The sequence below is a fragment of the Vidua macroura genome, chromosome 2, assembly GCF_024509145.1.
Source record: "Vidua macroura isolate BioBank_ID:100142 chromosome 2, ASM2450914v1, whole genome shotgun sequence".
Taxonomy (NCBI): Eukaryota; Metazoa; Chordata; class Aves; order Passeriformes; family Viduidae; genus Vidua; species Vidua macroura.
Window position 1 is genome coordinate 92,973,378 of NC_071572.1, and position 16,817 is coordinate 92,990,194.

The 16,817-nt window shown below is 40.5% G+C and overlaps 1 protein-coding gene across 2 annotated transcripts; it reads right to left on the reverse strand.

Annotated features, from left to right (window-relative positions):
* Positions 1–470: 470 nt before the first annotated feature.
* Positions 471–13,428, reverse strand: SLC46A3 (solute carrier family 46 member 3). 2 transcript variants are annotated; one of them, XM_054003407.1, is made up of 6 exons: positions 13,390–13,428; positions 12,694–12,907; positions 6,718–7,591; positions 6,227–6,310; positions 4,619–4,775; positions 471–3,065 (listed from the first exon to the last, which is right to left on the reverse strand). In XM_054003407.1, the coding sequence occupies exons 2-6, from the start codon at positions 12,883–12,885 to the stop codon at positions 2,978–2,980; spliced, it is 1,395 nt and encodes a 464-aa protein (XP_053859382.1). In that variant the 5' UTR covers positions 12,886–12,907; positions 13,390–13,428; the 3' UTR covers positions 471–2,977. The 2 variants fall into 2 exon arrangements, with proteins under 2 accessions (XP_053859382.1, XP_053859389.1); XM_054003414.1 differs by lacking the exons at positions 4,619–4,775; positions 13,390–13,428 and having other exon boundaries at positions 12,694–12,958.
* Between the last annotated feature and the right edge of the window lie 3,389 nt (positions 13,429–16,817).

A 16,817-nucleotide genomic window follows, 5' to 3' on the forward strand; every position in this document is an offset into this window, starting at 1 on the left:
TGGACTGGGCTTCCTGCCCCAGCCCATTCTTCCCATTTTGTAGAAGCCTCATTTTGTAAAGCAGGTGCTGCATGGAGCAACCCAGAGAGGCAGCTAAATGGGGTATGCTGGGCACAGGAGCTGCGACAGATCTGGCCTGGTAAGGGGACAAAGGCACTTCCAGCTCCGCTGCTCTGGCAGGTGCAACACAAGCCCCCACCATGACTTCTTGCAGGTGGCAGTGATGTCCCTACTGTGCAACTCCCCACCTCCTCTTAGTGCCAGTGTTCTGGGCAGCATCCTTTTCTCCCCCCAGGTGCAGGAGGGAAGCAAAAGCACATTTTCCTGTTCTGCTGTTTGTGTTATGACCATAAAAAATAGATGATACCATAGTGCTGCTCCTGTTGACGCCAACAATCCTCTATAAGTCATGCCCTTGGCCATTTGTCAAAACAAAATTTAAAAGCACAAGAACTACACATGCAACAGAGTTAAAAAACCCAAACTTTATTATTATTATGTCAAAATAATTTGTATTTATATACAAATAAAGAAATTATTATAAACTTAGAAGGTTTTGCTTTAATAATCTGATGCATATTAGTACTTGGTTCCTCAGCTTGCACTGTGCGAGGCATTTTAAAAACACAGTTCATATCCTCCATGTGTTTTGGCCTAAATTTATAGCCAGTTCTAAATGCTCCATCTACCAGAAACACTCTGCAAACAGCACGTACTTTGTGCAGTTAAATCATAACAAAGCCATTCCTGAGGTGTATGGGCTTGTCCTCAGTTGGACTGACTGACACAGCACCACTGTGGAAGTGGCTTGCTTTGTTGTGAGCTTCCAAGTACTAGAAGAGGTGTGCACTGAAGAAGAGCAAGTGAAGGTAAATGCCCCTTCTGCATTTGTTTTTTTATTTCCAAGCAGTTTTGTGTGAAATAGTTAATTTCATAAAGCCTTACATAACTGCATAATGAAGAGGCAAGGAAGACAATGTAATGTTTGTGCTAAAATCCTTTACATCAGTGTTTTCTTAATCTCTCTACAAGTACTCATTATGTTTTGGACCCACTGGTTATTGTAGAACTCGGCTCATGTTACCAATAAGTTGGCAGTGGCTTGGGCACCTCAAAGGCATTAAGCAGTTTTATTTTCTGGCTCTTGTCTAAACTACTGAGAGAAAGCTAATGATCTTTAATTGCCAACATCAGTCTTGGGAGTTCAGGACAGAAGTGTAAGAGCTGGCTAGAGATGTTAGTACATTCCCTCTGGCCTGGATAAATGACCCTGTTTTCACCTGTGCTGAGCAGATAGTGGTCTCGTGAATATTGTAAGCTCTCCCTTTAACTTATTTGAACCTTCTTCCAGGCTTCTCTGTTATCATGATACATAACTTGGAAAGAATGCAATCATTCAGTTACAAAGGATCTATAAAAGTATCATCATGATTTGGTATTACTGGTTTTTGGTGGAGTACTACTGGGAAGTTCTGCAGGAGTCTCTGTTCATAGGATGGGTATCAGTGGCTGTAAGCAGCTCATCAATTATACAGCACATGCTATGCCTGTCTGCATTTTTATCCTATGCTGTGTGCATGTGAAGTCATTGTAGTTGCTTTTCTAGAGGTTTCATTCTCTAAATGGCAAAAACTTTACGTTGTTTTGCTTTTTATACCTAATCTGTTTTGGGGGAAAAGAGTCACACACAACTTTGAGAGATCAGAACAGTATTAGCTGTCAAACTCAACAAAATCAGCAGATGGGAGTGGTCCTTAACATGGTGTTATACTCTCACTTCTGCTGTGCTGTGCATTTCAGAACCAAATACTCAGGATAATTTCTACTTAAAGATCTTAAGGAAAAAGGTGAGGAGTCAGTGCTGAAACTGATTCCTAGGTTTGGCAGTCTTACCAGTTTGCACTGGAGCGCTGGGCATGTCACTTGTCCTCTCTGTTAATTTCTCTCTATGCAACTGAGAGGATAGTATCTGTTATGGAAGGACATTTGAATAGCATTTGTAAAGTGCTTTGAAGATTAGAAGTGCTGTTCAAATGTTCATAAATTATGCTGCATTTGTTGCAAAATTACTAGATTAATGATTCTGATTTTGACACCTCATTTCAGGGTTGTTAAAAAAATAAAGATCTACAGATAAGAAGTGCTATCACAGCTTTTCACTAAAAGAAACGTTTAAGCTAAGTACCAACTTAACTACAAAACAAGAAGTATCTCTGGGACAAAACATGTCTGTACGGAGTCCTTAATGTATGGAAAATGATAAATGTGCAATATGGCCTCTGCAAAATGTAGGTTTAGGCTGAACTTCACACTCTGCAAGATGGAAATTTTCTGACAGTTCTGTGTGAAAATCCATTTCAAGAACTAAGTCACAGGCAAGATCCACACATGTTATGTTAAACTTACACAAACACTCTGCTAGCTGCAGAACAGTAAGTGTACTTATGGCAGGTCTAAGTACTGTCTCCAGTTTGCTTTCTGAAAAAAACCCATTTTTTAGTTGAGTAATTTTAGACAGTTTGAGGGCTTCACTGTTAAGACAGGCCGTTCAAGATGTACACAGTGGACCACATCCTCAGCTGGCACAAGCTGCAATGGCTTCAGCAGAATTGCCAGTGTCCTCTGGGTTGCTAAGCTTATCTTTGTCACCCAAGTTAGAGTTATACAAGATATATCACAATCCACATCAGACATTATCAAACTTGAGAAAGGGTAAGTGGGAAAAGTATCATCCTACCTTATTCTTTCCTTCATGCTGAAGCAGCATTAATCTCAATTATCAGCCTATTTCCATAATTAAGAGTTAGCTTTAGTCAAGTGCCAAAAAGAGACTGGGTATTGAGTGGTACCAATTTAGTGCTTATTTCTGCAGGGCCAGTTGGAGATTCTGTTGTGTTATCTCTGTGGTTTCTGTGTGACATAACTATCTCTGCCACTGCATGTCAGATTAGAAATCCCGAGTATGTGGATCCTTTGTTCAACTATCAGCACTCTCTAAGCTGGATACTTCTTCAGGTACCAGCAGAGCCAAGTCCTCCCCATTCCAGCTTGTGCACAGAAGCCAGCTGTAAGACAAAGATAAGACAGGTATCTTTAGCTGAGATAATTCAGTAGAGCATGCTGGTTCAGTACCAACAAACACACAGGACAGCTCTCTGCAGCCATCTTCTGTGGCACAAATGTGTCTTAGTAAACGAAAGCAGTGACACTATTTGCCCTAATTACAAAAGTCAGACAATATTATTACTGCATTTGAGCACAGTACTAAACTACTCTGCCTGTTACAGACTGGAACAGCTACGTTTTCTGCTGTCCAGCTGCATGACACTCTAAAAAGAAAGGTGCCGAGAAAGGGTATTCAAAGGGTCAGATATCTGAAATTAATGACAGAAGGTAAAGAAATATAACTTTCAGAAATTTATGGTGATGATGTACTACAGTACAAGCAAGATGGGCTGATTGATGATAAATATGTTTCCTTTTCTGCAGTAGAGGTTGCTCTCTTAATAGACACTTTGTCAGCTTACACTGAACTAAACTAAAGATAACATTTAATAGAACAAGTACTTACTGTGCCTTTGTTAATGTAACTGAATTTCTCAATTATTTTACTACTTTACTGGAAAGTATTCTACTCACATGCAAGACCCCTTTGCTTCAATTCCCTCAGGTCTAAGACCCATCACTACCTTAAATTACCATTAGTATAGCTTCTCTGTAAAGACTGTGTAAATAATTACAATGAAGCAAGAATAGACTTGAAATTTTGTGAAATGTTCTAAATCTACAGCATTACCACTGCTTATTTAAATCTTAAAATGCAGCTGATGCAGAGATAAAAGGTGACCGAGGTGAAGTCTAAGTATTAGGAAAAAATACACAAGTCTCCAGCCAGAGTGCCACCCTCTTAAGAAAAACATTTTTTCCCCCATCTGTAAATCTATCTAATGAAAATTGACTCTTCTGTCATTTAGATTTTTGTTTCAGCATCCTATAAAGAATTTATACTGGAAATAATGTAAAGTGATCTTTGCTTTATGAGTACTCATTAATGCAATTTCACTGTCCATATTACTAGATGGTCACTAGATATGATTAGACACAACTGCTATAGAGTCCTATTTTTTAAAACATGTTTAGAACTTTATTCTTTTGGGCTTTCAAATCTTTTACAGATTTTAATGACACTGGGTCACAAGGTACCCATGACCAAAGACCAGGACAGATAGCTTTCCATTAAACCCAGTGGGTGACTGTCACATTTATAACCCTCATTAGCATCTAGAAGAGCTCAGATTGCAAAATTAAGTTCATGCCTTTCACATGATCTGTAGGAAAGGCTTTCCTGGAAGAAAGACCATGTAAAGGTCTCAAACCAAGGGAAGTTACACGTGCAGTCAAGGGAATGGTGTATCCCACTGGCAGTACATTCAGGATAGGCTTCAGTTTGGGGGAAGGTAGCTGGATCAGGGAAAAGCCGTGAAGCTAGAGCCACTACAGCACCCTAGCAGATAGGAAAGTTTGAGAACTACTACACTAAACTATTCAGCTTCAATTCATGTCAAAATAGAAATTACTGGCAAAGGCAGTCAGAAGAATCCTCCTGATCCGTACTTACCACAGGACAGACAGTGGAATTAGACAAAGGCCTGCTGATAGGAGAAAGCTAAAGCCTGAAAACCATGCAACAGTAGTTGCATAGAGAATGTTAAAAATTGAAATTGACATTGTGCCGGTCACAACTTCTAAGCAGGCAATGCAAGCAAACACAGCACCTGCCAAAAATAAATGGGCAAATTACAAACAAAACAAAATCTCTTCAAAGTACTGCAGTTTTTAAACGTGGTTCAAAAGATATATCTGTTGACAGTATTTTTGCAGGTATGCAAGTTAGAAGCACTAGACAATCATACTTTGCTATGAAAGTGTCTTCTGTGGCAACTCCTACAAAATGCCAGTTCTTTTAAATGAACAAAAAACCAACAAATAAACAACACATTTTGTTGATGGAAACTATTTTTCTTTACTATTATTCTGTCACCATGCCTACTTCCTTGCATTTGCTTATCACATCAAGTTTAACCTGTTCATCCTCGCTAACCCATGTTGTGCACATCTCCATCCTTTACCCCTTCCAGTTCTCTTCTTCATTCTTACTTTTCCCTTTCTTGTTCCTTCCTTCTCTAACCTTCACTCTTATATGGGGAAAAGACTGATTCAACAAGGACTGCTGGTTCAGCTTAAAACCACTGCCTTCTCATTTTTGAAAAGAAACAAACAACATTTTTTGGACTGAACTACCCTTTGGGGTGGCAGTCTATCCCATAAGCGTCTTGTTGAACACATTTTCCCAAGCTGCATTCATAGTCACAGAACCATAACCAATATCACACTAGATAAGCAGAAAATGATGACAAGAGGCAACCTGATGGCTGCATCAAGCTACTTGAGTAGCCAAAGCCCTGAAGAATGCCAAGAAACTCAATACCAGAGGTGCATTTTAGCACAGCTAGCACAAAGAGATCTTTGTTTTAGTGTATAAAGATTAATCTTTTAAAAAATAAAACAAAGCAACTCAGGAAAATGTTTCTAGAAAGTATATATTTCCCAAAATCTAGAAAATACACACTCCCCAAAAGCAAAATATGGGATATTAGAGCCATATTTTGAGGCCTGGCATGCTTTTTTCTGTGTTCCAAAAGGAAAGGACTTTGAGAAGTATTATGTTATATTTCTTGGGACATGTTTAGAAGCCACAGGCCTGAAGTTGGATTCCTGCTCCATAGCTGAGGATACCAGTCTAATTGTTTCCAAGTGCTATGAAAATTGACCACCTACTGCTTACCTTTTTAAATTAGTAAGTGCGAAATTGACTAAATAACAGAAACATATCTTTCTCTGCATGCCAAAATCTTGTGAATGTAGAAGCCCTTGTGAAATCACATTTGTAATGGGCATTCTTCTGCTTCAAGTTTCTCATTGTCTTTAATTTAAGAACTATTTTGTTTGAAAGTTGAAACTTGCAGTAGTTTTTAACACAGTCTTGTTTATATTTAATTCAGAACCAGCAACCATTAATGTCAAGACACAGGCTCATATTATACAGAACTTGAAAGAAAAACAATCTTAAAGTACCAATACAGATCTGTTTGTTTAAAGGTAATCTTTGTGCATCTCTGTTCTGAAGCACCATATTATTTTATTGTTTAAAAACAATTCTACTTACCCTGTTCACCAGGGAGAACCACTTTTGACAGCATGGATCGGAGAACAGGAACAGGCATAAAGCAGAACAAAGATGGCACTCTCACTGTAAAGCAGCCATGAGACATTGAAGTAATTAAAATCCAGGAATTTACAAATATATTGCAACTGCATTAGTCATATACTTTTGAACACTTAGTTCCCCAAACAGTAAAAGGCAACAGAAAAGTCAGACTAGATGTGCACTGAGACAAAATTCTCAAGAACAGAGAAATTAATAAATCAAATATATTTCTATGGCACTAAAACCATAAGCAGGTAATTCCATTGTTTCTCCACACAGTTCATCTTTTAATCAAATCCTAGATCAGTCTGATCAACCATTTATATTTTACCTCTCCATGACCCTTTCAAGGTGGCATGTTCAATATCCAACAACTGCATTCACTACAGATAACACAGCAGTATTTTCATATACATTGTTGACCATGGAAAAACTGATTCTGAACTCACCTAAAAACATGAGCAGAGTAGTTTTGGCAAAGGCAGCCATGATCATTCCTCCAATGTAAGAAAACATCCCAATAAAGACAATATAAATGTCTTTGAGACATTTGGAAAATAAGTAAACTCCTAAAAAGCTGGTCAGCGAGATGGAAGTGGATGCAGCTGCTCCATATCCAATGTATACTTCATTCCAGCAGAGCGGCTCATCCAGTTCATACAGTGTAAAAAGTGAACTGCCACCCAGCGCAGTAAACAAGTAAGTCATAAATGTAAAAAGTAACACAATTATTAAAATTCTCTTTTTGTAAGGGGCAGTTTGAAAAAGCATGTACACTCCAGAAAACGTCTCCCTAAGAAGTTCTTTCCAGGATACTGGTGCTTCATGCTGGAATTGAGATATGCCTACGGTATCTTCCAGAAAAAATACAATATAGATGATATTAATGACATGGAGCAGAGATGATATCACAAATGTCCATGGAAAGCCTATTCCTCTTAGAAAGTAGCCAGATGACAGTCCTGCCAATCCAGATACAACTCCAAAAATCAAATCCACTACAGCTATTCGTGTTGTTTTCTGCTTCTCATCATGGCACTCCTCTGCTATGTAAGCAAAGCCTCCTCCAAGGAAAGTTGCTATACTCCCAAACAGTCCAGTAATAAATGCGACTGCAAATAGGACAGAGAGTGACAAGGAAAAATATGATATTGCAGTCAAGCTAATACCAGAAATCAAAGCTCCCATTGATGGTAAAACTAAAGACCTTTTGTGTCCCTGGCGATCCCCATTAGCTACAATGACAAAGGCAACTATAAGGCTGGGAATGGCTCTAGTTAAGTCCAACTGCATATTAAAAACAGAGGCTTTTTCTTGAACTTCCTGCAAAGAGAAAATAAAAATAATTATAAATACTATAATACATTGGGAAAAAAAATCTGTCACAATATTACACACATAATTATTAACATGCAATATAATAAATATCACTGCACATGTTTATCAATTATTAATTATACTATTATGAAACATAATACATGCAATGTAGTTTTATAAGATTATATGACATTTTGATATACTAGGCTATAATAAAATACATTGCTTATTCAGTCTTTCTTAATTTGATCTTCAGTATTCCTCAAACATTCCCTGTTACATTTTAATCCAAAACCTAGAGCTTAAGACACAGTCTTACTAGTACTGTTGACTGAGGAGTTTCAGTGCAGACAAGAGAACAATCATTTTGAACATGCACTTGCAAGAGCTGTAAGTATCTTTAATTGCAAGTATCTCCTTCAATACAGGGTACGGTAAGAGGGCACTGGGCTATTGTAATCAGAAATCAGTAGTAAGCCAGTCATTGATTAAGGAAAACACCCCATGTTCCCTCCTCACAGGAGATCATTTTTCCTCCCAAATAATTCTACTGAGGGGGTTACAAGGAACAATTAATGGACTAGAGCACACTATGCAAGTAAACAGATCAAATTTATTCTGATGTCCCACTGTACAATCTTACTAATACTATTACAAAAAACAGTAATAACCAAAAATGTGAAGTACAGATTTAAATATTGTACTGACTCACAGGTATATGAATTAATGGATTTTGCAAACACTGTAAAGCTCTGGGTTCAGAAATTGTCCAAATCAGTGATGTCTCTACAGATACATCACAGCAGGTATTCACATAAGGAACAGCAGCTAACACTATAAAAATAAACTGTAAACACCAATTAGGAGGAAAATTTCAGAGTCCTTTTTAGCAGAAGTATAAAAATAAAATGTGACTGAAAACCAACCATTTAACAGAGCATGAATGGCTGCAGAAAAAAAGAACATTTAATAAAAAAAAATTAAAATTGTTATGAAGCCAGATGCTAAAGGACACTCAGCAAGCTAATTCAGATCTTGTTTCTAATGCATAGATACAGACCTGACGAGAGCAGCCACAACAGTCCTTTCAAAGACAACCACCTGATCAGACAGCAGGGGAAAAGGAAGCAACTTTATTCATACAAACCCTTTATACTAGCTAAGATAAAGTTTCAAATGCAGAGAGTAAGTCTTGCTGAAAGTCTTGGAGTTTTCTGAGGCATAACACTGTCTTGGGCAGGCATTGTGCTCTTCAATCAGCAACAGGTACACTTCTGCATATCTGCCCACACCATTTTCAGCCTGTATTCAAGCCATCTATACTCCATGTTTCAGGCATCTCATCTGTAGCTAACATAATCCTGACTGAGTAGCATCCAAAATGATGGAAAAACCCCTTGAACTTACAGGAATATACTTTGGGCAATTTTAAAAGCTGTTGAATGCTTTGTAAATTCATATTTATATTTACAGGCAGAGACCATGAGTTTCTCATTCAATTTCTTCCTTTGCTTACAAGATACCAGGTTTTATTACAAGAGCAAAATTCAACTAATTCTGAGGTTCTCAGGGAAAGCCTTTAAGATCCTTAGCACCTCAAAGTCTTTTGCTCCCTTCCCTTATGGTGTCTGACTGCCTTAGTATTCATGACATCCTGTCCACTGGCCAGCAGTGCTGTCACCCTGGAAAGGTCAAAACCATGAAGTCTGAACAAACTGAGATGGAAAACGTTATTCTGATCTTTAACTCCTCTGCTGCTGACAAAAAGAACGCTATATAGTTGCAGACATTGATTCTTTGTTCAAAGCCATGAGCATCAAAAAAATGCTACTATGTTAAAAATAAAATTAAATGTTAATATGTATCATCTCAACCCACATTAACCACATAATACAAAGTTTATTGCCAGACCATAATGAAGTATACAACTGAAAAAATGAAAAACCAAAAACTTGGGTTTTTGGTGTCCTTGTTTTGGAAGAAGTTGTGCAACACACAAAACATGGCTATACATCCAGGTACCACACATGACCGTGAACTTGCTGAGATAAAAAACTTGATGTCTCCCTAAACGAAGACTACAGACATAAGTACAGGAAAAATCCATTTAGAGTGTAAGGCGTGCAACTGCTCACTCTATGGTTTTATAAAGCCAAAGGAAAAGAATATAGAAAATGATAGGTCAAACCTGCACCTGCTTTAAAATCTCATAACTCCATTAAATAATCACTGGAACTATATATATTTAAAGAGAAAGGTTTAGCTTTTTAATCTGCAAACTCACTCTACTCTGAAAAATTACTCACAGTGGACAGAAATAGATATTTCAATCACCTATTTCAAAATTAAAAGAATGAAAATAAAGAAGCAAGTAACATATAAAAGAATTAAATTATGAGAGAAGTGCAGAACCTAAGATTGAATAATATAAAGGACATGATAAACTCACAGGCTCATAAGATAAAATATTACTGAGTAGCAAGGGGAAATTAATGGATTAGATAATAAATCAATGGAATGGGGTAAATAATGTTTAATGATTAATAATATAGCTCTGAGATATTAGAAAAGGATTATCCAAGTCAGTGATCAGAATGCTTCAGTTTATATTCAAATTACCTTCAAACTCACTTTATTATGACTATTTTTTTCAATTTGTAAAAAATAATTAATCTAAATTCTGTAAAGACTAACCATTTTGAATTATATTCTACTTTTTATGCAGGCTCCAAGTGATTTTTGTCTTCAATTTCCTTTTACATTTTGCTTTGAAATAGCTGAGATTAGTATAAAGCTTCTTCATTCTTAGAACATAAGGACTTACACTAAATTAACTGTTAAAGAGAGATGTTCTTTTAAACATTAATGCCAAACAGGGCCTTACAGCAATAGTTACAACATCTATAAACCTAATTCAGTTAGGTTTAGGTTAGGAAGGTCTTGGAAAATCCGGAACACCAACTTCACACTTCCCTGCAAAAGGGTTTGGAATTAAGTAACTGGATCTTCTCTTTGGCCCATACACAGGACCATTACTCAGCAAAGGGGCCCATTTGCACTTAAATTAATGCATGTTTTGAGCACTTACATTGTTACACTATGGTAACTAGTGTGGTATAAAAATGCAGCAAGGCATCCAGACAAGAGTGTAATTGTTCAAAAGCTCATGCCCTACTGGCAGTCACTGAAATGCAGGGAACAGAAATTTGGCAGGAACGGGAAACGAAGTTCTCTTGGCCATTATTCAACTGCTGTCTTGAAGGACTCATGTTCTCAAATATCAAATTAACTATAATTTGTAAACAAAAGACCTGTAAAGTGTGGATATGTCATCACATCAGAGATGCTATCTTCAGCTGAAATTAAGCACTCTACTTCAGTGTTTTGAGAAAAGAAATATGAAATCTTATATCTTGAACCATAGAGGTGATGGCAATTTGAAAATCAGGTTGAATTTGAGGGGGTTGCAAAATGCAAAGATGTATTTGAAATGTTGATTTCTTGATGGGCTCTGCAATTAGAATTGTATGCTTAGAGAAAATGGCCAGACACAGCATCAAATGGGGTGCTAATACTAAAAAAACACTTTTTTGGGAGTAACATACAAGCATTACTCTGACAATAACTAGTAATTACCTCCATGGGTCAGCCCAGAAACCATATTGGACCACAATTCTATTGACCTTTTCACATTTTTCCTACTAAGATCAGCTTCTGTCACATGACAAAGAACATATGCCACACTAAAAGTCCTGAATTATTTCTTTGATCACCTTCACTGGAAGCATGTACCATTAACAATCTCCTTTTATACATGACAAATGAGGCAGATAAGCTCAGGCGTTCAGTCTTGCACATATGCAGCACATCAGAGATTCAGATATGGGATGTGAGCAAAAATTTTCAAGAGCCACCTTTTCAGCAGTGTAGGGGACTGACAGCTGACTGTTTCTGTAACCCCAGCTTCTGTGTAATTTATATGGTGAATCATTTACTTTTCTGACCCTAGAGTGGTTTCATCTTTCACTTTATCCAACCCAACTGCCAGTTGTTGTTGACAAATATGGTTCTATTGCACCTCTTCTGAAAACATGTTCCCTCTGCTATTCCCACATTAGACACAGAAATCATGTGGCCACTGAGTGTGCCAGAGCAGTGTATTGCTTCAGAAAATAAAACAACATTCAAAAAGCAACACCCCCCAAACAAGAGATGAGCTTTCTGTTGAATCAGTGACCCTCTCAAATCCAAACCATAACCTGTAACTGCAGAACTGCGAGATACAACGCATGGGTTGAGAGGGGGAAGGGAAATGGAGAATTACCATCTCTTCTGCTGGCAGCTCACAGCTAGCTTTGCTTAAGTGTAGCATTAAAACTGCACTGGAAGTGCAATGGAAGAGGTACCAGTCAATAACTAACTATTCAGCACACTGAACTATGGAAAAGTGCTAAAAATGTAACTGACCATGGGATCTTGTCATTTTGACATCCTTGTATTCCAACAAGGCAGACTAGTACTCTGAATGGCAAACCATCAACTGTATTTGATCATGCAAAGATCAGTTAAATTTTTCCCACATTTTAAAACCACAAGAAGAAATTAATTTCCCCTGTTCCTTTTTCTTGTAATTCCTCTGAAATACATGTATTTTAAGCTAGATGCTGTTCTTCAAAATTACAGGGCATTTGCTAAACTTCACATGGTTACAAAGAACAGTAGAAGCCAGAGAGACAACGGGTGGCTCACAAACACAACACGCACAATGGTGTGGGAGGAGGAGCCTCCACCTCCAGTTGTACCCGCTGTAATGCCAGCCCAATGCTAATTTGGTCCCCATTCTCTCAGGCGATTTTCAAGACCCGCTAAAATACGAATTTGTCTCAGTATCTTCCTGGAGACAAATCTTTGTCTTTAAAGCACTATCACTACCTACAGCATAACATTAGAGTGAGGAGACATTGAAGTGAGAGCAGGTTGTAACCTGCTGTAAAACTACAGCTTTCCGGAGAATTAAAGGTTAAGGTTATAAAATAGGAGGTAATACTGAGGCAGCACCTCCTGGCTGCAGATTTATTTACAATTATTATTCCTCCCCCGCCACTTGCCTTCTGTTTGATATAAGCCGGGCTGCTCTTATTCTGCTCGCAGTGACTGACATTGCTGTCGCTCACGAAAGTAGAGTTGTACTCCTGCTCCCACAGGCGCCGGTAGATGAACTGCTGCACTAGCGGGCTCGTCAGGGAAGACGCAAAAATGTAGATGAAAATGACGGGCTCCACGCACAGAACCTTCCTCATTTCTGGGTCTGGGCTTCAAACCCTGCGCCAGAAAACAAATGGCAAGCGCTCACGAGGTGAAAGCGAAACCGCGAGCAGCAGCTGGCAGGCTGACAGCCCCATGCACGGGGGACACGCTCCGCCGGCCCCCGTCCCGGAGCGCAGCGGTCCCGGCTGCGCTCCCGCTCCGCCCCGCCCCGCCGGGCTGTCCCCTGCGCACCGGCCCCGTCCCGCAGTGTCGTGACACCGGGAGGCGGGACGGGGGCGGCCGTGTCCCTCAGCGGAGGAGTGTCCCCCGCCGCGCCGTCACCGCCCCCCCGGCCGTGGCCGCCGACAGGACGAGGCCGGGTGCCGCCATCTCGGCGCGGCGTCCCTGTCTCGGCCCGCGGGCGGGGCGCTGCGGCGGGCGGGGCCGGGCCCGGCGGCGGAGCGGGGTCCCCGTGCCCGCGGGTGTCACCGCCGCTGTGCTTGTCCCCGTGCCGGGGACGCGCGGGGCTGCTGCCAGAGGTCAGGACACATCGGCACCTTGGCGATTTCAGCACCGCGCCTCACGCCGCCGCTCAGCGCTCCCCGGGCCCGCGGCGTGTTCGGGCTGCTTACACAACGAGGATCTGCGTGATCAGCGGCGTCGCTGGCCTCGTTTAGCACCGCGACCCCGGCCTGGAGCTCAGCCTGCGCAGGGGCCAGGTGGCCTTGCCTGGCCGAAGAGGAACCCGCGGCGTGCTGCTGCCCCGTGCTGCCGTGCGCCCCGCTCTCAGCTGACTTAGCTGAGGTTAGAGGTGTTATAGCTGCTCCCCTTCCGTGGGCTCTCGGCTTGTCAGCGTGTGTAAAAGCAACATTTGTTAGCCACCAGCTGGTCTCTCATTAATAGAATCATAAAGCTGCGTAGGTTGGATAAGACCTCTAATATAATGAAGTCTAACCATTAACCCAGCACTGCCAGGAAGAGATTTCGCTCTCTGGGTCCGGCATAGCTGGTGCCAGGTGTCAGGGGAAAGGCCTTTTGTCGCTGTTTGAGCAGCTGCTGGGGCACCTGCTGCATTTCCACGTGAAAGGTTGTGCCGGTGTGGACCCGCAGTTGTGCGGTTTAGATACGGCCTCTGCCCACCCTGCTGTACATGGCATCCGCAGCACGGGGAGCACACAGCTCTTCACTGTCCTCCCAAGACAGCACCGAGTAATGATTCTGGCCTTGTCACAGGTGTGATATACCAAGGAGAGGTGGCATAGCCGGGGAGTCCTGAAGGACCACCTTTCAGTCTTCAATGCTGGTTCTCCATTACTGCAAAAAGTCCATTTTGCTAAAAGCACATCAGAACTTCAAAGTTTCCCTGATGTATTTGCTCTATTAAAATAAGAAGAGCGGTTTAGAAACTTCATGAAAATTAAGTTCCTTGATAAAGTGATTTGAAGACAGATTATCCATAACATGGGTCATATGATCTTGAGTAATACTTTAACTTGTTCACTGTCATGTGACATGCCATTCAGTCCCAAATTTAGGGACAACACTGGTTTGTCAAGTGTCTCTTAGCATAGGATCAACCCAGCATACAAGCTCAGTGGCCTCAATCATATACTTGAGCTTCTTTGGTCTAGTATATAGGCTTACTCACAGAGGCACACAGGCTGACTCAAAAAAAGTGCTACTCTGGCATGAGATCAGCTTGTAGAGAGTGGTGTCCTCCTCCTCGACCTGTCCAAGTCTAAAGTCTGACTCATCCTGTGACAGCATTTTGTTTGTCACAAGGTAAAGCCAAAACAATCATGTGAGGCTGCTAGGTGAGAGGGGCTGTTCAGGTCACTCATCCAGCTGTTAACATTCATTTGAGCAGGGTGAAGAAGGGATTTTAAGCCTGTTGGAACTTCCTTTTGTTCCACAGAGGAATATTGTCCAGAGACCCATTAAGTTTCTTGCCAGATCCAGCTGTGCTGAAGAGCCTGTCACTTGCAAAGGAACACAAGTGTCTGAGTGTGGTCCAGGCTGCTGGCCAAACTTGTTTTAACACACAGCTCCTTCAGGACAGCCTTCCCAGTGCCAAAGAGTGGAGCTGTGGATCTGTGTTCTAGAGAGGTCCTCTGCTTCTCTCCTTCCTAGTAACTGTGTTTAAGTTTGGGCTTGGGTTTACAGAGCCAAGTGGCTCCAGCAAAGCTGTGATCTCACCAGTGCGGAAGGCAAAGCTGCAGCCTGAGCTGGTCACCTGGAAGCACCTTTTTACCTTTGTGCAACGGCTCAAAGCCTGTTCATGAACATCTTCCAGTGCTGAAACAACATATTCCCCTCAGGCAAGTGCACTGGAAGAGACTTGGCCCTCATTTGTTTCTAGTCCCCCTCACTGCAAGAGGAACTAAAAGCAATAGATATGACTGGACTTTTAAGATCAGACTTAGTTGGGTGATGCTTATTCTTTGAAGCTGAGCATTTCTAAAAACACAATACATGGCAACCTACCTTCCTCTCTTCCCTGCCACCAGTATTCACAGTGGCCCAAATTTGAGTGACATGCCCATGAACAGACTTCACAAAGATCACAGGCGTGTGGTGGCTGCAGCTCTGCAGTTTGCACTGGTTTGCATTTTACGACATCCTCAATGTGTGAAGAATTGAAGATTCTTTTGATGAAGATATTTTGGAGAAATGCTTTGCTGAAATATTTTTCTGAAAACATCAGTAGTGCTTTACTAAATAATATTGACATGTAAAATGCAATTTTAATTGCCTTCTGAGAAGTTAAGCACTTTTTAAAATCGAGGTGGCTTTAAGTTACAGTGCTAACAATCTACTGAGAACCTTAGCCATCTACATGTCATTTATGGATTACAGAGTAACATTACTGTACTGTTTGTACTAATGTTCAACTCGTGTTTTCAAGGGTGTCTTGAGAACAATGGTTAACACAGAGTTTTAAAAAGGAAGCTAAAAAGAGAAGAGAAGCACATTTTTGGCAGACAGTTTTATACAAAATGCAGTTCTGCAGAAATCTTTCATACCCTGTGTCATGCCCATGAGCAGGGTAAACAAAGATATATGAAGGAAGTTCTCCAAATACTGGAGAAAGGAAAAGAGAGTAAGCCATGTAATTCTACAGAGGCATACCTAAGTTTAGATGTAACTGTAAAGGTGTGGGCAACAACATCCCACTGACTTTGTGTTCCTGAAAATGGGGTGCTCTGAACACCTCTGTCACAGCATCAGCACTACTGCTAACTGTAGTCTCCATGCCATATGGCACTTTTTACTCTTCTGAAGTGTTGTGTTGAAAATTTGTGCTTGTTTGAATCCTCAAGCATATGTAAGGCATCAGGATATATTTATTTTTTCTGAATAAGAAAATCTTAACAGAACTGATGTTCTTGCTGGCCTCATCTCATACACCACATAACAGCAACCATTTTTAAATGGTATGCTTTATTCAGTAGTTTTGCTTTTCAGTTATCTACCTCTCGTACTTGTGTATTTGCAAGTTCTCCTTGCTCATCGCTGATTATTTCATATGTCAGATTTAGGTATTTCCATTGAAAACCCTTCACACTGGTGGCTTTTCTGTTTAGATGACTCAGTGGAGAAGAATTTAGCAACTCCCTTCATGCTGTGTTCAGGTGCAGCTTGTGCAGAGAGCCTGTTGTGGTTCTGCCCAATCCCAAACAAAGCTACAAGAGCTACTAGATCTGCTGTAACTGGCTTTGAGACTACTTGAGGATTTGAAATTTATTTAATGCAGCTGCTTGATTCTGTTTGAGGTGATTTGGTCCTTTGTTTTCCTTCCTGTTTTACTATCAATCACATTTATGTACTAGGCATGTGATAGCTCTTCACTGTAGATAGCTGATGTAAGTAGTTTTCGTCTGACTGCATTGCTTCATACAGAATTTCTAGTGACCCATTTTACAGCTCCAGTCCAGCACCTTGGACATGCTTTGAAAAATAACTGGTGGTACTGGTAATGCTGTAC